This window comes from Pteropus vampyrus, unplaced genomic scaffold, assembly GCF_000151845.1.
Source record: "Pteropus vampyrus isolate Shadow unplaced genomic scaffold, Pvam_2.0 Scaffold288, whole genome shotgun sequence".
Taxonomy (NCBI): domain Eukaryota; kingdom Metazoa; phylum Chordata; class Mammalia; order Chiroptera; family Pteropodidae; genus Pteropus; species Pteropus vampyrus.
Window position 1 is genome coordinate 2,173,879 of NW_011889069.1, and position 27,934 is coordinate 2,201,812.

The window sequence follows — 27,934 nt, forward strand, 5'->3', positions numbered from 1 at the left end:
ACATTGGTGCTCTGGTGGGAGAGGCAGAGATTCCCCTCAGGGCGTCTACCTTTCTCTGAACTCAGTCTTGCAGAGAAAAAGTCTGTGAAAGGATTTGTACCATACTGCAGTCGGGGTGGGGTGCAGACGACTTCACCATATCCTTCCCACTGCAGTCAGCACAATTCCCCACTGCCTATGGTTTTATAGCTTATGTTTGAGTGTATAACTACTAGTGCTTTTAGGCAATTAGGAATTAAAGTGCCAATGACACTATTGAGGCAGCTGAAAATGTAAGTGAGCTTGGCTCTATTGGCAGCCAGAAGATTGACAGCCCAGAGATGCAGGCTTCTGCCTGGCTGCCTCTGTCTGACCTGAGCAAGGCAGTCTGCCAGAGGGGAATGAGGGGTACCTGCCCACTCAGGCAGGTCTTAAGGGCAAAAGGACAATATCATAGAGAATTATTGCCAGGAGATCAAGAGGTTATGGTCACACACACACACACACACCTGCCCACTCAGGCAGGTCTTAAGGGCAAAAGGACAATATCATAGAGAATTATTGCCAGGAGATCAAGAGGTTATGGTCACACACACACACACACACACACACACACACACACACAGTTTACTTGTACTGTCTCAAGATGGAGAAGCATAAACTTCATCCTGGGGTCAGTGAAGGCACTGATTATTGTAAAAAGACAATTACTCTCAGGTAGGTTTCTGAGCAGAAGCAAAAACATCTAAAGGGGAAGAGTTAGCCAAGCTCTTCCTGAATTTGGAGAGAAACAACCTCTGTTGAACATGAAATGGTACTACAGGAACTGCAGGTCCTAAAACTGAAATGTATCTAAAGGGTCCCTCCAGCTAAGGCCTACGCTGCCTAGGGTGCCTGGAATTGAACCAGATAAGGTCTGTGTCTCATTTCTCTGAAGATCTTTTGGAACTTGTGCAAAAAAGTTTTTCTGGCGAAGAGGGGTAACTGATGGGGCGTAGGATATGATAAAAGTAAGAGATGCAGTTGCATAGCTTTTCTTAAATAGTCACTTGAGTTTCATGGACATCAGCTACAGTCTTGGCTTTGAGAAGAGAGAGACAAAGTAAAATGAAAGATGCTAAGGAGCAAAGGAAACTGCTTAAAGAGGCCTTGTGGCCAAACCTCAAAGGATAGGCCAAGTCTTTGGCTTCTGGGAGCAACAGGAATAGACAATTCCTAGTGAGGAGAAATTGGAAACAGGGGAGATCAAAACTTCTTTCCACCCCTATCTGTGAGATGGATGTGAAGAAACCATGCATGCGAAAAGATGTTACAGGTACACTGTAAAGAAGTCCTGGTCAGCAATTCCAGGTTGGTTTTTACAACAGATAATTATGCTGTTTACCACTAATTGATTGAACTCTGCATTATCTCAATCACAATGGCATTCATTGTAGAGTGATTAGCATTTCACTAAGTGCTTTCAATTATACCTACATATTTCATGTGATCTCAAAAACCTTGTAGGAAAAGGCTGGGTCTGAAATCTGCCATTTTCTAGTTTAGTAGCTTGAGCATATTATTAGCTATTTAAAGCCTCAATATTCTGGATTAAATGGGAAAATATATAGGAAGTACCTAGTATTTATTAAATGCTCAACAAATACTAGTTTTCTTCCTCCAGGAATAGTAATAAGAAAGTAATTTTGTCCTGGGTTTGTCTCTGTCTCTGTCTCTCTGTCTCTGTCTGTCTCTGTCTCTGTCTCTCTCTCTCTCTTCTCATGAAATTATATAGGCAAATCAGGTTATTAATTGATGCCCTTTGTGGTAACATTATTTTAATTTTCGAGAGTCTCAAGTCTAAAGTTTAGGTGATTTTTTTAAGAACACCTTATCAAAGAATCTGCTATTGTCCGACTTCCTGTATGATGACCTTGGGTTGTTAGTTGCTTAACCTCTCTGAGTATCAGTGTCTTTACTGAACAATGGGGATAACACCTATGAATCACTGTGAGGATTTAAGAGGAAAGCAGCAAATGTTAAGCCCCAGGCAAAGTGTAAGACACAGGTGTTCAGTGGTACTTCCTTTCCCATTTCTTGTTGTCCCTCTCTGTGCCAAATACTAAAAGCTGGAAAATAACCAGTCCTGTTTGGATGTCAGATCCATATCATGATTAGCTACAATTCCCCTATGTTCCCACATTAAACAATTGATGAAGAGATAGATCTTAGCAATTTATTGGATGTTGCCAAATATTATGAAGCACTTATGGTTGCAAGTTGGTTGCTGTGAAATTCAGTTGACACCAATATACCCAGAAGCAGGAAAGCATGGAGTGAAGAGTGCCTGGTGTTTTTTTCATTTTCCTATGTCTCTATCAGGAATGACTAAACTGGGTCAGGGGACAGAGCTCATAAAAACTCCCTTCCACATTTCAGCTCATCCTGAAAGGAACACATTCCAAACTTCAGAACCAGTGGTTTATGACTAATCCCAAATAAATCACTAGCTTTTCTCCCAGGGCTTCATGATTTTCCGGCAAACATGAATGGTTTTAATATGGAGAGAGAGAAAGAATGAGATGTAAGAAATGACAAAAGGGTTCTGGTAAAAGAAATAACAGTCTCCTTGAGGCTGTGTCACCGAGGAACCCTCTGCATATTCAGACTCCAATTTGGGATTCTGAATGTCTGTAATCTGACTTGTCCCTTCTGGGAAGCAGAGACAGCAAGCATATTGCTGGCAAGGAAGTAGAGCCCTGTTGTACAGCCCCATCCTGAGCTGCATCCTTTGCCCTCACATACAGGTTCTGTTTATCTCAGAACACATCTGAAGTACTGGTTAGCATCTGTTTTTTTTTTGGTGGGGGGTGTCCACCTCAGCCTCCAAACGAAAGCACTCCCCTGCAAGCACCTGATGTCTGTATTTCTCCTCATGTTGGCCTCTAGAGGTATCCAATTCTTAGTAACATTGATAAATCTTAATTGAATAGATCATTATGTTTAAAATGACTTCTCACCATTTTGTCTGATCCATGGAGCATCCCTTTTAAGAGGCAAGGTAGATACTATTATAATTAAAATAATCAAAGTAAAATGATTAACATGAGTTTATACAGCTACTAGTTGTTGGGTCTGGGTTTAATACCCGGTCTGCTGATGCAAAGCTTAGGGTTCTTTTAATCATAAGAGATCCCACAAATCCAACAATACTGGAATATGCATTTTATCATACAAATATTTCTTTTAGAAAGAAGGAAAGATGGAAGGAAGAAAAGAAGGAAGGAAAAAAGGAAGAACAGAAGGAAAGAAGAACTGATTGACTAATCTTCATAGTCAAAATAAACCAAATAAATACCTTGCTCAGTGGACTCATCAGTGGGTTTAATTATTTCTCTGGCTTAAAGACAGTTAGGAGCACCTGGTCGCACAAAGCAGCAGCTATAGTGCTGCCTTGGATGGATGCTTTGCTGGAAAGCTCCAGTTCTCTGCTTCCATGCATACTGAGAGGAAGATGAACTGGAGGATGATGAGTAGGAAGTGCTGGTGATGGAGTGGGGAGGAGGAAGAGATATTTATACAAATGTGGGAAGGTCCAAAAGTATATATTGATGAAACCTCCCACCCATTCTTCTGATGGAGAATAACACCATATGCAATAAAGAAGGAGGGCTCCCTTTCCTAACTGTACTATGGGCATACAGATGTTCACATGGAGAATTAAGAAAGGATGCTGGAGGAAGAACTAACTGCATGTGGCTAGATGAATCAGCAAGACCCAAAGAACACTGTGCGGGGAATCTGCATTCTGTGGACTCAACTCTCTGTGTGAAGAAAGTACATTTGGGATCATACATAATTTACATTCAGGTCCCACCTTTAACACTTATTATCTGGGTGACCTTGAGCAAATCACTAAAATTTCACTAAGCCTTAGTTTCTTTATCTGTCAATAGGAATAATAATAGTACTGCCTCATAAGATTCTTGTGAGATTAAATCAATCAGTGGAATCAAGTGCCTTGTCAAATGTCTATGCACAACAGAGATGTATAATGTGTGGCTGCATGTATGTGTATGTTCAGTTTCTGTTTATTTATGTATGCATCTGTGATTCTACGTGCATTTATTTTTCTAACCCGTATAATTCCTCATTAAAAAATACTCTGTAACACTGTGATTTTTAATCGAATGTCCTTGAACAAGTTTCTTGACCCCTCTGAATATAAGTATCTTCTTTGTAAAATGCAGGAAAGGAAATAATTAAGGTGACCAACACTTCCTCAATTGCCTAAAACTTCTTTTTGTTTCAGCACTGAAAGTCCCATGTTCTGGGAAATCCCTTCGTTCCAGGTAAACCTAGACAATTAGTTACTTTACAAATAATATCTACTTGTGGGATTAATGCAGGAGTTAAATAAAGATAATATATGCAAAATGCCTGTTACACAGCAGGTATTTAACAAATAATAACTACCAATATTATTATAGGTACTAAGAGTATTTGGGGGATATTTAAAGGTTTTGAGCAGGTTCATTCATATTAATTTATTTGCATTCCCATACAGCCTTGTGAAAATACTTTCATTTAGTAAAAAATAAATTTGTTGAACATAAACTGTTCTAGACATTATGGTATGTGCTGAACACATCAATTAATAAGACAATCAATGACACCTTTTGTTTGGGAGAGCAGATAATTGTACAACAGTCTAGTGTGGGCAGTTCTACTTTTGAACAAGTAATCAAGGAAGGCTTCTTAAAGGAGCTGAGATTTAAAGAATAAGACAGAGCCAGCCAGGTGAAGAACAGGGAGAAAGATCAGAAGAAAGGACTTGATTCAAAGAATGGCTTGAGCTGTTCCAGGAGGAAAGAAGGCCAGAGAAAGGAGAAAAGGAGAATGACATGGGATAAGTGTAGAAAAGGAGGCAGGATCTGGTTTGTAAAGGGTCTTTGGAGCCAAGGAAGGAGTCTGTCTTCATGCTTTATGACGGACTCTGTTCAGTCTGGATGAAAGAAGGGAGGTCCTGGATCAAGCATAATTTGCATTAGCCTGAATCCATATCTTAACAACTAACTCTGCATTAGACTTTGCCTTGGTTCACAGTGGCCAGTGTGAAAAGATGGATTAGTCCACAAAGGAACATCTGCTTAGTTGTGTCTTTAAGAGTTTTTAATCCAGATTGAACATTCATGCACCAGGCTATTGATATAGGCTCTGTGTAGGGTCTGAAAATCAGGAAAGTTAAGGGTACTTCAGATCAGTCCTTGTAATTCTGTAAAGATGAAGGTCCCAAGGCCATAGCAGTGATGTAGCCCTTGCTGTAGAAACTGTACTGAGTTGCCATAGACATCTCAGATGTTCACTACAGAGAGGAAGCAGGAGAAGTGCTGCTGGCAGCAAAGGAAGCCATCTGGGATGCATAGATCTGCATGCGCTGTGCAGAGTAACCTGGTCCAAACAGTTTATGTGCATTCTCAGCCCCACAGGACCATGCAGTGCTTAATAAAGCATCTTAATTTGGATTTAATAGGATATCTACTGTGTGCTAAAAACAGCAAATTGCTATTTATTAATGACATAATTATTAAAACTTAACACCTGGGCAGTGGAAGCTAAACTAAGAGTAGGAAGTTCCCTACTGTTTTAATAATAATTATTAAAACAGAATACTGTTTTAATAATTATGTTATTTAATTATTTACATATTTGAATTAAAATTCAATAAGAGCCAGATTAAACCTTAACATAATGTATTAAATGTGGAACTGTATCCACAGTGTGGCTGATCAGGCTTCTTCCTTTCTCCCCAAACATAACTTACCCAATTCTTGGTCTCCCTATTTTCATATATATGTGTTTGCTAGGTTTAGACCATCACATGCATGTGAAACAAGCTGATGGCCTTTTTTTTAAGGAACCATGAACTCTTAGCAGATCTAACTTCACCTTAGACCTTTGATTATACAACTGTAATTGCTAACAGAATAGTTCTGCCTGTCTGCATGCCCCTTTTATCTCACCATCAGCATGTCCAAGACAGATCAAAGTAATTAAATGAATGTTCTCCCAAGAATAATTCTTATAATATTCAGAGATCTGCTAGCTCAGTCATCCAGCTGCCCTTGAACACAATGGTGTTCATACTTGACTCTGTATTCCTAGTTCCTACATTCAGGCAATCATCAAGTTCTAGCACAATTTCCTTGGGATTGCTCTCAAATCCATCCTTTTCTTTCCCTCCTTATAATATCACTCATATAGATTGATTTTCTCTGACTCCAATTTCTGTCTTTTCTACTCAGTCTGACACATTGTTATCAGACCATTTTACTTAAAGTACATTTAAAAATACGTGAAATTTCCTTTAAAAAAAATTCAAATTCTTGCCATTACCTGTAGAATAGAGTTAAAATCCACGAACTAGCCATTCAGGCTGTTCCATAATCTGGCTTTAGTTTACCTAATTGATCATGTATCCCGTTCTTCATTGAGTTAGTTAAAATTCATTGACTGTCCACCTATGTTGAAACTATATCCACGTGTTTGTCAAGCACACACAATGAAAGCCCATTTAATTGAGCCCTTCACATTTCTAGGAGCTTCTCTGAATGCATTTTATTAATGCACTCTTTAAATTCTCAAAAGAACCCTCTGAGCTACGTGCAATTAATTGTCAGCTCTATTGCATAGATGAAGTAAGGCACAGAGAAGTGAAATAACTTGGCCAAGGTTACCCAGTTTGAACCAGGATAGTAGAGCCAGGATCTCAATCACCACTCTCTGTTGTCTCCTGTAGTATTGACTTCATATCTTGATACACATCATGGATTTTTATCTTCCTTTCTGTGTAATTCTGCCCCACTTGAAGCAGCTTCACATTTTTGCCTTTGTGACTGTTTCTCATTTGTTGATATCCAAAATAAAATCTCTATTTGAGGTGAAGCCATCCTAACACTCTTACTCCCTATGATCCTCCCTCTTACTAACAGAATTTGATTGTTGTACCCTTCATTTAATCACATACAATTCTGTGACAAATTTTGCTTTGTTATTCAGCTTTCTGGGATACTTATATGTACTGTTTCTCCAAACAAATCATAAGTCCATGGAGAACCAAAAAATTATATATTTCTACATGCCATTGATATACCTAACACGCAGCTGTATATATTATAGGTGTTCACTAAATGTTTGCTAAATGACTTTTGGCCCAGCCTCCATTAGCAACTATTCTTCTATTAATTATTATGCCTGTGTTTTGTTTTGTTTTTTTAAATGTCTCCTTTTCCTAGCTTTTCCTTCCTCCTCTTCTCCCCAGAATTAACTTTTACTTTTCATCTAGTGCTTAGCTTAGATGTCACATACTGAAGAAGCCTTCCATGGCATTCATCTCTAGGCTTAGATATTTCTTCTTTGTATTACCTTTGTATTACCTTAACAATTTATTTACCCTTCTGTGTCACAATACATTAAAGGGATATGCTTCTGTACCTGTTTTTAGGTCGCTAGACTGTGAACCCCTTGGAGACAAGCACTGTGTCCATTTTAATGTCATGTTCTTAGTGCTAAGCACAGTGCTGCTATATGGAAGTGATCAGTGAATATTGGTGAATGAATGAAGGAGTAGATGAATGAAGGAGTGAGTGATGGAATGAACAAAAATAAACAAAGCAATCCCAGTATGTTTCTAACAGCCTGCATGATGAAAAGAAGTAAGATGTAGAATGTATACATGGAAAAATATAAAAATATAAGTAACCCATTCTAAGTTGCCGATAACCTCTTTATGAATGTAAATTAGCTAAAACCACTGTGTATCTTTATAAATGCAATTTAATTTTAAATACCAACAATATGCTAAAGATTGCCAACCAGAAAATGATACTTCTAATTCCTCAGCATCTTAGGCACTATGCCACTTTAATTCTCATAGTTGGGATTGCACCTCTGGTCAAACCACCTCAGCTCTATGCTATGAATGGTTTGCCTTTCAAACTTACTCAGGGACGATTTTCTACCTTTGAGTTATACTCTTAGGCAAGATTGAATGGACAACCAACTTGACTTCATGAGTTGGGTACTTTCCAAATGTAACTGAAAGAAGACAATTCTAGATGATTCTTCCAAGCATGAAGTGTGATTGTATCATTTAATATACTTACTGTACTGACAAGTTTGGCCCAGACCATCTTCTATTCTGCTTGGGGACTGTCCATTGTTCTCTAGTGTATGATTAGCAGATTAGCTATCGTGTAAGAAGCCAGGAATATGAACTCCCAGTAAGCCCTTCCAAAGCAAGAGTAATTCATTACCCGACCTGATTTCCACTTAAAATGTACTTTAAGCACACTTCCAACTACAAACCTTAAATCACCCTGTGTTCACAAAGTCCATCATTTTTTATTTTATTGCATGGCGTTGGCGTGACATAATCCCTTGCAGAGCATCTCAAAGTGCTTTACAGATCAATAAATTACTTACCTATACAGTTGAAGCAATGCCTGCAAGGCCAGCACAGTCATTCTGCAGGCAGCCTGTCCTCCAGAAAGCAAGCAAGGCTGTGTGGGTGCCAAGGGTGGCAGGAGCTGGGGCCAGGAAAATGTATGGGTTTGGGAAAAGTGATGGTTCAAGAATTAAATGGTCCAGTTAAAAATCTGTGAATAAAATACATCAAGTTTAAGTGATTTTAGAACTAAGAGAGTTTAAAAATGTGGATTCTTCAGTCAGCAAATCAGGTATTCAGTCATTAACTTATCAATTATCTTTCTGTTCTGGAAGATTCAATCTAGAGTTTAAAATTATGTAGCCATAAATTGCAATGTTTTGTCTTAGAATTCCTAGATTGTAGAGCCAACAGTCACTCCTCAACCCTCACATTGATTCTCCATTGTTTTTTACTACTAAATACCCGTGAGAGTGCAGATAAGTGGCCAATGTGTGCACATGCACACACACACAGACACACACATTACCTCTCTGTGCGAAGCTTGATGTGCATTTAAATCTAAAAATGATACATCGGTGCTTGCTTTATGGAAGACATCCTATTTAGGACAGCAGGATTTTTTTTTTTTTTAATGAATAAGACTCTTGTTCAATAATGTATTCAGATGAGTCAGAAAGGAAAGGTCATATCCTTTTGGAGATGACCTGGAGGACCTTATGGAATGGGTGGTAACACAACCAGGCCTTGAACAATCCCAATAGTTGGAGAAGAGAGTCTAAGTGATCAAAATCAGCATCAAGGGAATGAGGATAAGGAAACAAAGTGCATGCATGCTTATTAATGAGTGTTCTCAGTTGTGTGGAGTGTGAGAAAGGAGTAGAAGACAATTTTAAGGAGAAGGAGGGAAAGGAACAAAGGCTAGGGGAAGATATCTGCATGATACATTTTTATGTGTGTGTGAAGGAGGAAATCTAATACAATTAGGAGTGATTGATTAATAGAAGAAATGAGCAGTGAAACTCCCAACCAACCTGATTTCCATGTGACAGTTGCTTTGGAACAGGGAATGAGGTTGGTGTTCAGCTTCCCTAGGATCTCCTGCAGGCCAGATGGCATCACGTACTGGGTGGGTGATATGCCCTGGAACTGCACAACATGGCAGCTCCGAGGAGTTCTGGTTCAAATCAAGGAAAGAAACTAACATGAAGAAACCTAAAAGAACTGAATGGAGGGGCAACTCAATTTACAAAGAATTAATGAGTCAAAACCAGTGTCAGTAGAACTGATGTGTCAGTGATTCAATTCTGAGATTGTTACAAACATATAGCGTATTGAGAAGGTGGCTCCCTTGAACAACCATTATAATTCCATCTTTTAAACATTTGTTGAGATTTTACTATAGAAATAAATATAAGTCATGGCCCAGGACATCAAAAAGCTCATGATCTAGTGAGTGAGAGATGTTAAGCAAATAACCATAATGTAGTGCAATAAATGCCAAGAATTGGAGTTTGGGAGACCTAATAAATGGCATGTGTACTTTATAAACCAATTAGTAGATAAGACAAACGAATAATCCTATATGAACCGAATATCCCATCCATAAGTTTTAAAGATGATACTGGAGAATTAGACTTGGATGTGCCCCAACAATTAGCTTCTAATTCTGAACCCCAAAATGAGATAGGTGCACACAAGCAACTGCTGGCTGTGATGCAGGATATACCTGTGCTTGTGGGACAATGCCCCTCTGACATGAGCATGAAGAGGAGCTCAACAGAACTTCCTGAGGAAAGCTTGGCTCCAAAACAAAAGACTGGACAAATGTGGAGTCCTGTCTCTTAATTTACCAATTAAAATGAACCACTTCCCTCCTTGGGGGGTTTGATTTAGGGGACAGAGAGAGGGACCAAGCATGTTCTAGCTAACTAATATTCCTTATGACTCACCATCTGGACTTTGTGATGTCTTCTGGGAACACAGTTGAGAAACAGTGGCAATTAGAGTTATGCAGGAAGGCAGAGAGGAGTAGCGGTAGGAAAAGCTGTAACAAAGTGGCATTTGGTTTAGACCTTAAAGGGTGACTGAGACTGTTCTAGAAAGGACATAAGGAACAATATAGATCCAAAGTGCTTGATGCCCAGGAAGGACATAATGTGTTGGGGATAACAAGGGGATAAGCTGAGGTGGAAACACTGGGTGTATCAGTGCAAACACAGGTTGATGCTTGATTCTGAACAACCTGCTATGCCAGGACAAAGTGTGTGGTTACTATCAGGTAGGCAACAGGGAACAATTGCAGGTGTTTAGGCAGAGATGTGATATAATCAGAATCACATTGCATGAAGACAACGGAATGCAGTGTGTAGAATGACTTGTGGGCATGTGTCGGAGGGGGTGGGGGTGAGAATGCGCACAGGAAGAGGGTAGAGGCTAGGAGAATAGTGATTGCAGTATTACAGTCAAATCCAACCCCATTTGAACTCCCTGAGTTCGTGTTTAATAGTATGAAATAGAAGCTAAATTCAAGATAAGATATTTCTTTTATGTTTAAGATAATTCCTCTAATTTCTCATCCTATAGCCCATAAATTTCAGCCCCTGGGCTATTCTGCCAACTACCATTTTAAAACAACAAAGAAATGTTTCACTAGGATTTTTATTTTCCTTCTACCTGTTTTGTCTCCACAGTATCTCCCAAAATTGTAGAGATTTCTTCAGATATCTCCATTAATGAAGGGAACAATATCAGCCTCACCTGCATAGCAACGGGTAGACCAGAGCCTACGGTTACCTGGAGACACATCTCCCCCAAAGGTAAGAGAGCAGTTTGGTATATTGTGTCATGAGAGGAACTGGGAGAATTGCTGGTTATGGCACTGGTGACTTTGTTCAAAGGGTTCTACATTTTTGGTAGTTTGATAACAATGTACTCAGGATTCTGCAGAGAGAACTTTAGTATTCTCTGAAAGACAAGCATCTCCTCTAAGATTTTAGCAGTCATCCTAGAGGATCTCTCCAACTCTGGGAACAAAAAGCCAGTTGTTTGTAGGTGAAATGGTGGTAAGATAGTCTGGGAGAACTTCACTGGCCGTATTTGATGTTGGGACAATTAGCTTTTCTGGTGATGTTCAGCTGGTTGTTTTAAGAGATACAAAATACAAAGACACAGTGATGAATGAGAGCTTCGAATGGACATATTCCTGAAAGGAAACTTTCCGAATCTGTGTTTCTTTAACAATGCCAAATATCTGGTCTCTAGCCCATTAGTTGTTTTATAGTTTTATTATTGTTTTACTCTGATTAATCCTAGATAACTAAATTGCAACATTTACTTTGTCTAAATATCTAAATGTTGTATAGACCAGACTAAGTGTTATTTTATGCTTTCATGGATTGAATATTAAACCTTTAGAATTTAAGGTAGGTGCTATTTATCATTAAGCTAGCTTTTATTCAAGGTACATTAATTTTTTTTATTTGTTCTTCAGTATCTATTGAGTGCTTGCAATAGTCTAGGCACACTTCTAAGCCCTGGAGATATAGAAATAAACCAAAACATACAAGTTCCTGCTGTCATAAGGTCAAAATTCTCATGAAAAAAGAAATGAATATACAATATAAGGTGGTGATAAGAATGAGAAAATAGGCCAGTATACACTGACAGAGGAGCAAGAGTTTTGGTAGGGGAAGGCCTTTAAAAAGGTGACATTTGACTAGAGACATGAATAAAGATCCTTAATTTCATTGCTTATTTCTGGTTAATGTGTGTGTGTGTGTATGCATGTATAATGTAGATGTGTGTATATAAATATGCATGTATGTATTAAAGTATGTGTACAGCTGAGTAGTAAAGGTTTAAGGATTTTAAAGGAATCGTAGTGGGACCTGTTTGCTTGATGTTACAGATTAGATCTCCTAAAAGCCAACCCTTTGGCATGCAAGAAGTTTATTAAAGATGCTCTGGGAATCAACCCCTATGGAAGGGAAGGAAGAAGGATTGGGCAGTTGGAGAAGTTGAGTTGCAATGCAGGCCAGGGGAATATCTTAGCTAACCTTAATGGGAGTTAAGAAGCTAGAGTGACTTTTCAGAAATATTTTCTATTGAAATGAAGGGGCTGGCCTTTTATACCAACATGGAAGTTGGTCACTGAAATTGGGCTGTCCCCAGAAAGGCTATGACTTTGAGGCATCTCTCTTCATCTGAGACAATCCTCATAAAGTTGCAGCCAAGGGCTGTCCACCAGCAGCATGTTCACCCTCTGGAGCAGACATCTTCTATCCCTTAAGGTGGCAATGTATCACAGTGTCCATTACACTTGGACATTTCAAAAAATTAGTTTCAGGCTTTGAATGGCCCCAAATTCCAAATTCCCTCTTTTAGACATTGACAATCTTTCCTGATAAAGGTCCTCAGAGAAAGCATGAGATTTTCTGTGTGTTTAGTCTGAATTCCTGGGAGCTGTATCATGCCACCATCTCTGATGCTACCACTGTGAGCAAAGGGATCAGAGAGCCACTCTTGTCTCTGACAGTGTCTTGATTTGAAATGACCTTAAGTGTGGACTGGCCTAAAATCTGGGAGGAGGCTTTGGCTGTGTGTGAGATCATTAATGATGGGATGTAGCTCTGGGGTTCATCTGAAGGAGGGGCCATCCACATGGGCAGATGTTTAACTTTCTAAGACAATGGTGCACGCCGTTCATCACTGATTAATGTTGAGTCCCCAGAGCTATTGGATGCCAGGGTGGTCTATGCCTTTAGAATCTGCAGGACATTTATCATCTCAGGTAGACCTGCTTTGCCTTATGTCAAGAAGCACTGTGCCCTCCCTCTCACAGGTCTCCCCCTGTCTCGTGTTTGATGTTTTTCCTCATTTCCTTCTCTAGCCCCTCAGCTCTTTGTCATTTTCTGGGTGTTTTTTTTTTTTTCTTTTCCTTCTCTGCATATCTTCCTCTTTTGTCTTGCCCTTTCATTCTTTTTCCTTTTATTCTTTGCTTTCCCTTTCTGTCACAGCCTTCTAAATGTTTCCATTCTAATTTCATTTCTTTCCACATTATCTTTTTTTGTTTTTCCTCTTTCTCTTCTCATCACAATTACTTTTGTCACCACTCCGGCATTGGGGCCTTCTTCCATCCATCTTACTGAAGTTCACACTGCTGTGCCTTTCAGTTCTCTTCCCCATTTTGTGGCCATCGAGCAGACTTATTTACCCAAGGGACTTTACCTGAGCCTGGGCCAGATGCTTTCATTTTCCTGGGGTTTTAACTGCTATGGAAACAGAAGATGGATCAAGGGGAGAGGAGCGGGATAATCAGAATCTACCTGTGGATTGGAGTAATTTAGATGAATGGTTTTTCCAGATCCCTGGTCCAGATTAGCTATCCAGAATTCAAACTGATGAGACATGCCAAGCAGTAACTAATCACCTTGGGACTCACCAGGGTGCCATTTTCCCAGTGATTGATTACTTGGAGATCAGAAATGTCATTGGACTGCTGCCAAATCTGAACTGAAGCTAGAGACCCTTAGCAGTCAGACCTTCATCTTTCCCCACTAAATATTTCCAAAGGATGCTTATTTTAAACAGGTTAGGACAGGTTTGTGATTCCTTGAAGAACAAGATATGCCGCAATGTAGTAAAGGCTCCAAAGGGAGAGAGCTGCTGTCATTCTTTGTCTAGTCCTGTGTGGGTAGATCATGTCTCAATCAAGATCATTCTTAAGCACACACCCATTATACCTCTGAATAGCTAGCTGATCGAGGTTAAGCACTTTTGGCAGCCCTGATGGCTTCATTGAATTTTCTCCCTCTAGGCTGATCTACTTGGTCTGTACATTTCTGAATAATCCTAGTTTCCTCCACAGTAACTCATATACTGCTACGAGCAATAAACTTTAGAATGTGTGTTTCACCACCTTTTATGTAGAAAAGAAATGCAGAAATGTTAACCACCATTTTATTAGTAGTGGCTTATGCATTTCAATATACAAAAGCTAGGACTGACTGACTGGTAGGCAGTGGATAGAGGGACCTTGACTTCGAGTTGTCTGCCTAGCACTTTATATCAGATGGAGAAAATGTCAGTTGTCTATATCCAAGATGGAGAGAGAGGTAAGGCCTCCCAAGCTACCTCTCTGAATTGCCACTGATTGTGAGAAGTAATTTTCTACCTATTATTACTGGTAGTGTGTCTTTTTAGTTCCCTACATGAATGTACTATTCCCAAGAGTTCAAGGAGAAAGTGCACTAGCTTTCTAAAGATACCTGCCCTTATCTGCACACCTGTCTTGGAATGCACCAGTGTTGCCTGCACCTGCATGGGCTTTGGTATTTTCAATAGGAAGTGCCCCCATCTCACTGTCTCACAGCTAAATGCCACATTGATCTGCATGAATGCTTTATTGGCCCTTCACCAACTTCTGTGTAAGTGCTAGCATACTACTCCAGGTGCCAAAGTACCATCAGTCTTCTTTAGACATATTCTCCTTTCATGACTCTGTGCCTTGTACTTTGTTTTCTTCTAGGCATATAAGAAATAATTTTAGCACAGCCCTTAAGCTCCAGACTTTCTGTCTCCAAAAGAATACCTTTTCTGTCCTTGATTTCTCTGGATTTTTCCTAAGTAAACAGAAATGTTATCTCTTTATATGTATCCAAAAGGAAGCGTTATACAACTTCATTCTTCATAGAAAAGTATTCTCAAAACCCAATTTTTATGTTTTCCGTTTCCATTGGATTGTAAGATCTTTAGAGAGAAGGCTGAGATTCCTATGTTATCACATTCTTGGGAGCCCAACATAAAACTCAGGCGAAGGCATGAATCTAATCACTGATGTGCGGGTTCCACTATATATAAAGATTCAAGGATCACCTAATGGAACTCCCCTCTTGGGTGCACCTACTCCATCTGTCTTCCATCAAATAAAACACTGAAAATAAAAACCTCACTGAGGCTACTGAAAGAACACCTTGTACCCAGATATTGATTGGGGTTCAGTAAGCTCCAGTGAGTCATTCAAAGAGTTGTCCTAATCTCTAACTCATGAGTTCTTTGAGACAAAGGCCTGCATCTCATTCATCTTTGATCTTTCACCTCCTAGAACAATGCTCAGCACCTAGAAAGCATTCAAGAAATACGTGTTCATTCAGGGAACAAGCACTTATATGTGCCAGTGCCCCAAAGGAGCATACCTATTCTCCCAGTTCAAAGGCTTCATCCTGATTTATGAGGAATTCTACTCTACTTTGATGTTGCAGTTGAGACCTGGTGTGTTTTCTGCTTAAACTCTGCTGGGTGGCAAGTCTCCAGAACATTTTCTCTGGTCATCACAGGATCTTCAAGCCCTCCCTGAGCTCCCCTAGTAGGGAACCTGCTGTGGCAGGGCTTGACTTCTCCTTGAGGGAGAGACTCCTTTTCAGATTCTTTTTTGCAGAAGTTGAGGAGACTCACAAGTGACTTTGAAGGTGGGTCTTCTATGCACTCACTTCCACTTTCCTCACTGCCTTGCTGCAGTCATGCTACTCATATGCGTCTTTCTCTGACATGTTCTTCATCTGGTCTTTCTGGGGCATTTGGTCCTTTTGGTGTCTTACTGTTCCCAACCCTACCTGTGCCTAAACCTTCAGTGGCTATGAAGAGTTTTGTAAAACAATCCTGATTGTTGCTATATGAAAACTCTCTGTGCCTCATGGGTTAACAAAATGAACATACAAAGAAATAAATCAGTATAAAAAAGATAATTGTTATTTAAAAAATTCCACTTCCTACAGCATGTGAATTGAAGTGGGATAAAGTTTGATTGATCGGTTTTCCCCAAGGCCATACGAAGACCCTGGGGGCAGAATTGCAGTTGGAACATATGTTCATGGAGTCCAAACCAAGCCCTTGTTATGGAAGCTTTCTCTTTCCACAATGTGGAGTGGGCACTTCTACATGTCATCCACACCCATTCCTGCATGACCAAGCAAACTTCTTCAACTGCCAAATCTCTTCCTTTCATACCTCAGTTATCCTACTGTGCTTGAAGAGGCCCAGTGGGCAGTTGATCGTCCCAGTGCTTGTTTCTCAGAGTTTTGAGAGGCACCAAGTTGGTGAAGACAAAGTGATCCTTGGATGGGAGCTCTTTTTGCCAATGTCCTGAGCCCTCCCCTGCCTCTCCCTATTTTCCCATTTGTCAGCACTGACAAGTCTTCCTCCCCAGCCAAGCAGGACACTGAAACACTAATTGGCACTGGAGGTATCACAGCTTGAGTTCAACCGGAGCTGGCAGGCACCATGACTCCGGTGACAGCTCTGTGAAAAAGTGTCAGGAGTGGAGCTCTGGCATGCCATCGGCTGACTGCAGCACCCTGGCACTAATGAGCAGCCTGTCAGCACCAGCATCAGGGGCCCCGTGTGGCACAGGGATCATTAGGATAGCAGATGAGAAAAAATTTCTCCAGCAAAAGGAGCAGTAAAGAGAGGGAAGGAGCACAATGTGTAACTAACAGCATCACCTTACCCATGGATGGTAACCACACAGCAGGAAAGGACCAAAAAATAAGAAGAAGAAGAAAAAAGATATTTATAAAAGATCTCTATCTATGCCAACTCTGAACAACTCTTGGAATCTCATTTTGATTGGGTTGCCCTGCAATTAATCGATACAGGCTATAAATCTTTTCTGCAGTAAGCCAAGGCAGAACTCAATGACTAAATTAACTCTCCAGTCATGGCCGCCATGCTATGAAAAAAGTAGCCTAAGTTTCAAGATACAGGGAACTGAGGGAGAAAGGGTGCCTCGCAGTCTGTTTTTGCTACTTTTCAGGGCAGTCTTCCTGCCCAGGGTACCTGTTGAGCTGCCAGTTGTCTGCCTGTCTTCTGCCAGAGTATTAGAATCTAAGAGAAGCAATTAAGAGAAGAAGCTTTTTCCTGTCATTTTATCCCACAAGTGTGCACAAGAAACAGCTAGTGTATCCATTCTATCTGCTTCCTGAGGGCAGGTGTGGATTTTCCAGCTCGTTTATTCTCCTGCAACAGGCTCAGGACTGGGCAGATCTGGCCATTCTTTGAGAGTTTGGCTACCTTCAATGGCTCCATTTCCATAGGTGGAGGCTGCCTAATCGAAGGCAGCAATCTATCTGAAAGAGATCGACTTTGATGCAGGTCCAACTAGATTTGAATTCCCCTCCACTACTCACCAGCTGGGACATGCTAGGGTAATGATAAACCTCTCTGAAAATGCACTTCTTTATTAATTTGGTTCTTGTTTCTTGGTGTGGCTTGCAGAGTTTTAAGATATTAGTCTAGGGTTCAGATTGCCCCACACACTGCAGTCACACTAACAACTTGACATTCACCACATACTTATCGTCCTCACCTTGTACTTAACCATTTATTCTCCCTAGAGTATTGTCCTATATACACCTTTTGGATAAAATTTCTACTCGTGTTTTAAGACCATGCTCAAATGCTACTAGTTTGAAAGCCTCTGATGACCTTCTTCAGGCAGAGTGAGTCACCCCTTTTTTGAGATCCCACAGCACTTTGCATACATTTCTAACAACAGCAATTCTTCAAGTTACCCACAGGCTCTTGAGGTCCCCCAGTAGTCCTAAGGATAGGGGAGGGCAGGAATAGTCTTTATGTTGTTTCGTTTTATTCCAGTGCCTGCTACAGCACCAAACATTTGCAGATCCTGTTAGCGATTGTTGAATAAAGACGTATCCAATCTGTAGATATGGTATTTTTTCTTTTATTTTTAAAATTAAGTCTTTCTGGTGCATAATTTAAAACAAAACTAATTTTAATGAGTAAAGAGTAAAATACGGGAGCCTCTTCTCTTTGCAACATTCCTGAATGTGGATCATTTGTTTCCCAAATCATCAAAGGAATTCTTAAGAAAAAGCTCTCCCCTCACCCCATCCTCTGGTGTAACCCAAAGACCAAGTCTTAGACTCTTCATCTGCAAAATAGAAATAATAATGCCTTTCTAAATGGATACCGTTCAATGCAAAGCATCCAGACCCCTGACACATAGTAGGTGCCCAGCAAAGTTAGCTTCCATAGCCTTGGCCAGCATCTTCCTCTTCACTCCCACCCATGGCACAAGAACAAAAGGGGAGGAAATTTTTAGTTATTTTGTCTGAAAATATTGAATTCTTACAAAAGCCCGAGCTCAGTCAGTTGCCAGAATGGATAGATATTCAAAGGTGCTTAATCAGCACCTTCCTAACCTTCACCATTTTCTAATTAACGGAGGTACTTGATTAAAATTCTCAGGGTACCCCAAGTAGCTGTTCCAGGAAGGCCAAGTAATTGCTATTGTAAAAGATATTACAGTGGTCATTGATGGTGGGAGAAAAAAATAATTACATCATAATGGAAAGTGGCAGATCTGTCCGGAGTAGCAGCACAGCATAAGGTATGAGGGCCCAACCTATAGAGAGAAAGCAATTTATTAAAAAGATAAACCACTGGCACAACCTCGAGTATGGGGCAAAGTGATCCAGAAACTAGTTAAGCAAATGTTTTAAACACAGATGTGCAGACCAAGGTAGGAGAGAAGGAAGCAGGAAAGACATTTATAGATCACTTTTTAACTCCGTAATTCCCTGTAACTATAAAATTACAGCTAGATAGATACACTTAGAGTAAAATTTGCCAATGTCAATAAGGGTTTTTGTAAGTTCAATATTTATGATCTGGTTAAAGCAATATTACAACTGTGCAACTTCCTACTTCAAAGAAGAGAAAAATCATAAAAAAGACTAGTGAGGAAATTAATGAGTTCAATGTGCTTGAATTTAGAACATATGAAATCAAGCCTCAGTCTAGAAACCAAGGGCAGGAGTGCATACCACAGACACTGTTTGCGGTTTTACCCAATTATTTTAAAACCCTTGAAAAATGTTGTAGAATCAGAAGTCTGCTGAATTCAGACATAGCTAACAAGCATCCTCCCCCACACTCCCCTGAGTCTTAGGCTGTTTATACCAGTACTTGGCGACCGTTACCATGCAGAACTGTTTTGATGGAACAAAAAAGGAAACAAAAAAGCAAGGAGATTGTATCACTTCCCCACAGATGCTAACCAGCCCTGGCTCAGTAAGATACAAAGGCTCATTAAAATGGCAGCCCCTCCAGTCCAGGAGACCCCATCTCTGAGGAGTACCCATGACAGGCAACTCTATGGGAATACGGGAAGGGTCTCAGCAGGGCCCCAAGACCCACAACATCACAGTGACCTTTCCCCATAGCACCACTGTAGAACAGCTGAAGGCTTTGGGAGTTCCATGTCTGGCATCTAACATAACTGCTGTGAGATCTTGGAGAAGTTTCCATTTAAAATGCCTTTGTCACTAGGACTTCAGTATGTGTTTCTGACTTTGTATCTACTTTTGCATTCTGAATCTTGTCTTGACCAGTGATGACTGTTTTGTTTTGTTTTTTTTCCTAGAGTCTAAATTACAACCAGACTCTTTATCATTTACAAATAGCAACAACTAATAGTGTATGGATGATTTAAAACGTGCTAGACACTCTTCTGAACATTTACACACAGTAATATATATTTTTCACAACCACGGTGTGAGTCAGGTCCTGTGATTAGCCTGCTTTCCCAATCACATAGCTGCAGTTGGCAGTGCTGAAGTACCTCCCCAGGCAGTGTCTACAGTACACATGTGCCCAACTGTTGTGCTATATAGTACTTTTCTCAGTGGATGGGGTCCTTGGACCAGCAGCATCGATATCACCCCTTTGTACCCCATATCTACAGTGGGACCTGGAAACCCGCATTTAAAAAAAATTTCTCCTGGTTCTCAGGTGAGTTCTCTTCCTTCCACTGAGTTTGTCTTTTTGAGTTTGATGCTTTCTTTCCTCTCCACCTCCCCAATGACCCTGGCTCACAGCAGTGATACAGTTGCTGTCTGATTTGATTTATTTTTTCCTCATGTTAAATACTATTATTCACTCGCAGTAGCATGTTCTCCGCTTTGATTGTTATTATTAGGTTGTTTTACATTCTAACAGCTTTAAATATGGAAAGAAATTGCTGGATATCAGGGTTTGCTTTTCATTATCTGACGCCATCCGGTTTCTCTACATGTCCTTGTATTTGGCATACTTGATCTTCATAGTAGTATAAAATAATTTTCCTACTGGAGCCAGGGCAGTTGGAATGGAATGAGCAGAATACCAACTCAGTTTTCCTAAGATCAGGGCTCCAGCTCCCTCCTTGGCTGGCTGCACAGGTTCTCCAAATACTATTGCAGTCAGCCTGTTCATTGCCTTGGCCTTGGGGATTAGAAAGATGCAGCCCTTCCTTCCCTAGGAAGATCATGTTAGCTTACTTCTATCCAACAGAGGCTGATTCCTTTCTGCTCATCCTCTCCTCTCATCCCAAAACACAAACTCCTCATCCCTTTTCTAACAGAGAGTTAAAAGGAATGACTTTGGACTTTATTGTTCGTCTATAGTAGATTGAAGACTCCTCCTGTTTAACTGATCTGCAGTCCAGGATGCCTTGTGTTCCTTCTCCAATTCTTTGCATTGCCCTTTATGGAATACTTCACTGAGGTCACTGTGGTTGAAGCTATTTGGCCAGTCATCTGCATGATAGAGAAAGACAAATGGCTTTCTCCCTCTATTGATTTATTTATTCTGTCACATACCATCCCTGAATAGGATTTAAGCTGAGAAGGTGACATGAATTTTGCCCCCAGGAAAACTCCATGGCAAAACAATTTGATATTTCATATACTGATTTATTTATTTCCTCAATATCTCTATGGAGTACCTACTGCTATTCACTGTCCTAAGCTCTGGAGATACAGGAATGAACAAAGCAGACAAAGCCCCGGTGTCACCGAGCTTATATTCCAATAGGAGAGGAGGAAAAAAGCCTACTGATAAGTAAACTTTATAATGATTATATGGTATGTAGTGTGGAGAATTAATCATGATAAGAGGCAGAGATTATCAGGCACTGCTTGGGGGTTCTTATTTCAAATAGAGTAGGTTGGAATGGATTCATTAAGAAAATACCCCCTTAAAATTGGGGGAAGGAACAATGTTCCAGCAGGAGTATTCCTGATAGGGCTAATGGTGAATACGAATACTCAATCAGAATACATCCGGCATGTTAAAGGTCACTAAGGAGGCCATGTGGCTATAGAAGATTTATTTAAAGCCTGTCTTCCTCTCACTAGACTATAAACTTAATGAGGGCAAAGAATATGCTATTCCTTGCCTACCACTGTGTGGACCCATGCTTAGCATGATGCCTATCAAATTATATTCGACAAATATTTGTTTAATGAATGAGTGAATAAAGGAAGCATGGGGTTATAGTGTGATTAGTTGAATAAGCATGCTGGAAAGTTACAAGGTTCAAATCAGAATTGTGGTCCCTTAACTAATAATTTCAGGTTTCAGAGAATGACGTGTTCAGACCAATGATAGTGGTTTCATTTGGCTGAGGCAGAGAAGATCCATGGAGAAGAGGGGCCCAGGTAACTGATAGTAAAGGTGTCTGACAAATCACCAAAGGAAGCATTGAAGTCACCCCAGATAATGACTAAAGTTAGTGATAAGTAGAGCTGTGAGCCAGGTGTGGAAGCCCTCAAAGAATCATGGGAATTTAGAACAACAGTCATTGGTAGAAAGGAAGAGGAGGGATAGATGAAACATTGCCAAAGCGCAAAAATTTTGAAGGAACAAGGGTTTTCAATAAAAATGTGAAAGAGGAATGGTTTCCCTGTGATTTTTAGGAGTGAGGAAGACCATCACTCCAACCTCTGGATGCCAAAACAATCAACCCAGCAATTTCTTGAGAGCTACGGAGAAAACACTGCCCTCAGCAAACAGCTGGGTTTAATTAATAAAGGTGGTTCAAGGAATGCTCATACTAGAGGCTGAGAGTCTGAGGCAAACATCGTGCTTAGGTAGTGAATGTTCCAGAAGGCACAGTGATCAGACTTGAAAGGTGGGGAGAGGTAAGAAATGCAAGTGCAGCAGAGCACTGATGATAGTGGGAGAGAGGGTCACACTTTACATGGTCATCTGGCAATGAGAGATGTGAGGCATGCTGGATTGAGTCCCACGTCCTGATGGAAGACAGTGAAACCACACCTCACAGCTTTCATCTGCTGCCTGTATGTGTGGTAAGGAATTCCTTTTCTTCCTGTACCTGAAGGAGGGATGGTGACAGTAGGTATCTGTTGGCAAGGTCAAGCCTTCTTGTGATCCGAAGCAAGGAGACTAACCTTTAGGAAGCCATTAAAGGCTCAAGGTCAAGATCATGAGATAGCGGGAGTGGTGAATAGTATATGGAATGTGGAGACATGTGGGGGCCAATTTTCCAGAACATGGTGATGGGTTTAATGTGGATTGGGAATGAAGACTAAGCTGAGAAGGAATTTCATATTTCTGCTTTGGCCTCCCTTTTTGCCCTGTTTGGGGGGGACTAGGGATTGTTCATCTGGCTTTTATCGCATGTGGCAATGGAGAGGATATTAAGAACTAGCTGATGTCTGAGTTATTTCTGCCTATTGGATCATATGGTTAGCTCTCTTTTCTCCAAAAATGATCATAACAACCCAAGCTTGTTTATTTTTTTTTTTAGAGATTCAGGATTTATTAGATTGAACAGAAATGATAGAGTACAACAGAGATTGATAAATAGGCAGAATAAGTCATCTGTTATTCAATGGATATTTATTGAATACCTAAAACATGATAGTGCATATCTAGATACTTCAGATCATGTGTGAACACAGCGTTCAAAGCCTCTGTTCCATGGGACTACAGCATGAGAGTATAGGTAATATTTGATAAATAAATGTGCAACCTAATGTTAGGAGAGATAGTACTATAGAGAAAAATAAAATATAGATGGGTTAAAAAAATGATAGGTAGAGCTACTTTAGTTAGTGTTGAGGGAAAGCCTGATCAGAGACCTAGAGACCTGAGTAAAGTGAGGCAGTGAATGTGACATATCAAGAAAGGGTTTCCAGGCAGAGGTACCTGCAAGTACCAAAGCCATGAATGTTGGGAATATGTTTGGTGTATATGAGGAACAGCAAGAATGTTTATGCAGAGAAAAGTGACATACGATATTGTCAAGAGAGCCAAGAGTGAGATCATGTAGTGCTTTGAAAACCATGTGAAAAACTTTGGAATTTGTTCCGATGAAAAACACTGGCAAGTTTTAAAAAAGAGAGTAAAATAATTTAATAAATGATTTTAAAGGGTCATTTTACCTGCTTGAAGGGAAAGACAGGGCAAGAGTAGCAACCGGAATATCAGTTAGGATACTGTCGCTTTAACAAGAAATGATGATGACATGGATTAGACTGGCAGGGTTAAAGATGGTAAGATTATGTTTACTCTGGAATGTATTCTGAAATTAAAACTAATGGGATTTGCTGATTGATTAGGTAGGGGTTATGAGAAAGAATTAGGAATATAGATGACTCAGAGACTTGTCGCCTGTGTCACTGGTGACCAGTGATATTATTTCCTGCCCTGGAGAACTCCAAGAGGGACAGGTTTATTGGGGGAAATAAGGAGCTTGTTACTTTCGATATGCAAGTGGAAACGTTGAATAGGTAGTTTGCTATGCAAGCAAACAGGGGCTAGAAAAATAACGTTGGGTATCACCAGCATTCAGATGGTATTTAGAACTACGAGGATGTCCATTGCCACCCACAGACTGAAGATAGATGAGAGTTCTGTGGACTGGGACTCGGGGCATTTCAATGTTTAGGTGTCAAAAAGAAAAAGAGGATCCAGCAAAGATGAGAAGGCTATGAAGGACATTTGAAAGATAATGAAGAGAATGCTTCATAAAAGGAAGGAGAGATGAACATCAGAAGTGTTGCTTTGAAGTCAAGGGAGATGGCTGAAAACTGGCCAAAAGCACTTAAACAAGATTACAAAATTGGTTCTGGTGAAAGACAGTAGATGAAGGATCAATTAATTGGAAAGGGAGAATATGGATTAAAGAAATGGAGAGAGTAATAAACATTTTTTGAGAAGTTTTGCTCTAAAGGGTAGTAAAAGATGGGGTTAGTGGTTGGAGAGAGTATGAAGCTAAGCAGCCTGGCTTCCGTTGGGCATTCTTTGGCTAATATTGCTGTGTAATTACTTGTATTAGGATTCTCAGTTGTCCCTCTTTCTCCGATGAAATAAAATAAGAAATTAGCCAAGACTGGTTTCTGCTCATGGAACAACCTATAAATTTTGGTCTTCAAGCCACGTGACCCCAAAATTTCTTTATGTGGCTTTTAAGTGATCCAGGAATTTGAAGCCAAAGTTGCCATGTTGCTCAAGCAACTGACTCTTTCTGACATTGGGGAACGATGTCTGGAGGCGGGACTATCTGCTGCAAAATCTAATGAAGATTCCCCTGGGCATTGATAGTTGGAGTACTTATGGGGAACATTGCTTGGAGTGTGAAACAGCCCATGAGAAGGGGCATAGGATCGTAGGATGATTTCTGCTTATCCCCCAACTCCTCCCTAAGAGCCAGGGCAAGAGTTTTCAAAGTCCTCAATATTTGAATGTCCATGACCAGATACTCAACTGGAGCAGGGTTATCTTAATTCACCTTTTTATTTAAAACCAGAGCAGGAACTCAGTTGGCCCTGTGTAGTCACCCCTTCTGGCCAAAGATGATTATTTAAGTGTAGCCCTTTCCATGCCCAGAGAAAGCTCCAAAGGGGATGGAAGGAGAAATCCAACCAAATACCCCAGAAGTGCTGTCAAATACAACCCAAGTCCTGTTCTGGGGAATATAGTTGTTTGGGGCAAATGCTTCCACTCTCTACAGATCTGTGCCATGGAAATTATGCAGACATCCCTGCTTCTTTAATGTTGCTGAGCCTAGGTCAAGCAGGGCAGAAGAAGAAGACAATCTCAGTGCTTAATCTAAAATAATGTTAGAGATGGGGAAGAGTTCACCACCCTGGAAGAAAGTACTTGCTGCAACAGTTAGTGACATTTTCTTCACCTAATCTTGATTTGCAGATAACTTCCAAAGTATCCATTCAAAATGTTTCTCCACAGAGTCCTAACAAATCCATCCTTGTGGCCCCCATTTCCCTAGAGGCACTTCTTTTCCATGACAGGGAAAAACCCTTGTTCAATAGGGCACGCTATGTAATAAGGAAGGATTGGAGAGAATTGGTTCCATTCCTCTCTGCATCTCTGTTTCTAACAAGAACCCAAGGCTTCTAAGAATTCAGTGCAACTTAGTGAGTATGACCACAATGTTTTCTTTAATAACATATTTTGCTTCCTTTGACTTTGATGCTAAGCATTCACACTGAACAGTCCCCATTCTGGTCTTGAATGGCTGCATTCCTCTGTATGTTGATATGTTTTCTCTTTCACAGCACTTCCCTACACCTCTTGATTTTGGTCATTCAAGTGTTGTCATGGCAATGACATCCTCCATAGAGTGGCACTACTCATGTTGTCATGGTTATAAGGACCTCTTGATGAGAGCCTTACTTCACTGTCATCATGTAGACAGCAGTTAAAAAAAAAAAAAAAAACCCTCTAGGATCTTTTAACAAGCCTGAATTCTTAGGCAAGGAGCTAGTGGTTCTGTCCCTTGAAAAGCAAGGAGCAATAATTTAAAAAAAATAGCAGCAGGCTAAAATGCTTAGATTTCAACCACTGAAAAAGAGAAGACTGAAAGAGGATTACCACCATCATCATCATCATCATCATTATCATGTTCTGTTCCTCTTTATTATCATCGTCAGTAACAGCAGCAGCATAGTAGCTAATATTTTTATTGTAGGTCAGCTATATTGTAGGCACTGTTCTGTGTTTCACAGGAGTGAACTCTTTAATGTTCTTGACAATCATATGATGTAGGTGTCGTTACTGTTCTTTTGGAGATGAAGAGACTGAGACACAGAAAGCTCAGTTAGGTAACTTGCTGGACACTCACTAATATGTGAGACGGCTAAGACCAACTCTGAACCCATTACTCTGCTGCGCACTATTGTCCTGTTTTATTACTGATAGCAAATTCAAGATGAATAAGCTGCTAACTCAGGTCATCTTTTTTTTTTTCTTTGCTAGAATTCAAATAATTCGTATTTTTATATCACTTTTAAGTTTTAAAACATTTTCATTTGATTCTCTAACAACCACATGAGGTTAGAATTGCTATTAACCTTATTTTACAGTTCAGAAAACCCGAGTTCAGAGAGTCTGTGACTTCCCAAGGTAACTTGACTGCTAGAGTGTGTGTCAGATTAGGTTTGAACACGTGCCAATCTATTGATTCAGAATCTAGTATTTTGTTATGCCCTACTACACTATCATAGCATATTATATAGCCTGAAATCCAGCTCTGGGAAGGAGAGTGGCCAAACTAAGGTGAATTGTTGCCAGTAGTTAACATTTATTAGTGGTAGAAGAAATAAGTGGCAGGTCTTGGTACGTCATTTAAGTAGCCATTCGTACTCTTTGGCCTTCCTCATTTTATCCTAATAACTCCAATGTTAACTCCACTGATAATAATAATAATTGATAATTCCACTGTTACAGTAGCTACTTTTATCTATCACAATATAAGCAGGAGAGCAGCACCCTTCACTCCATTCTAATGGCTGCCACTGACTCTGTGTTACTTTGAGTAAGTCATTTAACCTGTGTGGGAGAATCCCAATAAAAGATTAATTACAGCTCTATGTCTATGCTGATTTTCAGAAAATGACAAACACAAATAAGTTACTCAGAAGCTGATCTCTAAGGAAGTATAGCTTTTATGGCAGAAGAAGCTCGGACCTAAGAGATGATAAATCTTCTCATTTGAGTACAAGGGGGTTGGAGCAAGATGTGCTGGGTGGGGGACAACAATAGATTAATAAAGGTGATATAAACAATAGTAGCAAAGGCTCATAGTGTTATTATGTGTCAGCACTATACCTATGTCAACTCATTTAAACTTTGGAACTATTTTATGAGTTTAAACGCTATTATTATCCATATTTGACAAATGAAAAAACTGAGGCACAGAAATGTTAAAGAATTTGCTGAAAGTCAAGTAGCTAGTAAAAAGAGGACCTAGAAATTGAACATTACCTTCTGGATCTGTCTGCAGATATCAGCATGCTGTTTTCATGGGCATGGACTAGTTCCTGAAACCGGGTCTGAGCTTAATCAGCGGCATGATATGTTTAACTTTCAATACTTCAGTTCTGATTATTTCATTTTCTAAGCAGTGTTCCCTTGGCCACATTGCCCACCATCTCTGAGCCTTAGTCATCTCACCCATAAAGTGAGGATTTGATAGATGCTTGTCGTGGGCTTATTGGAAGGATTACATGAGATAACACATGTAAATGTGTGTTCTGTATATAAATTATATGCTCAATATAATTTAAATGCTCAATAAATATTTGTCACTAGAGTAGTGGTATCAAAGGTGGTACAAACGGCAAGCATTAAGAGTGTAATTAATCCTGTCCTTGACAAGAGCATCCTATCTTAAGATGAACGGGCTCCTCTTAACACTTGAAT

The 27,934-nt window shown here is 40.0% G+C and overlaps 1 protein-coding gene across 4 annotated transcripts in view; it reads left to right on the forward strand.

Moving 5' to 3' along the window:
- Positions 1–27,934, forward strand: part of NTM (neurotrimin) — a 393,348-nt gene that overhangs the window by 265,250 nt on the left and 100,164 nt on the right. For all 4 annotated transcript variants that reach the window (XM_023521051.1, XM_023521052.1, XM_011376219.2 and 1 more), the window contains exon 3: positions 11,098–11,223. In XM_023521051.1, coding sequence (XP_023376819.1) covers positions 11,098–11,223 — 126 coding nt within the window. The remainder of the gene's footprint in view (positions 1–11,097; positions 11,224–27,934) is intronic.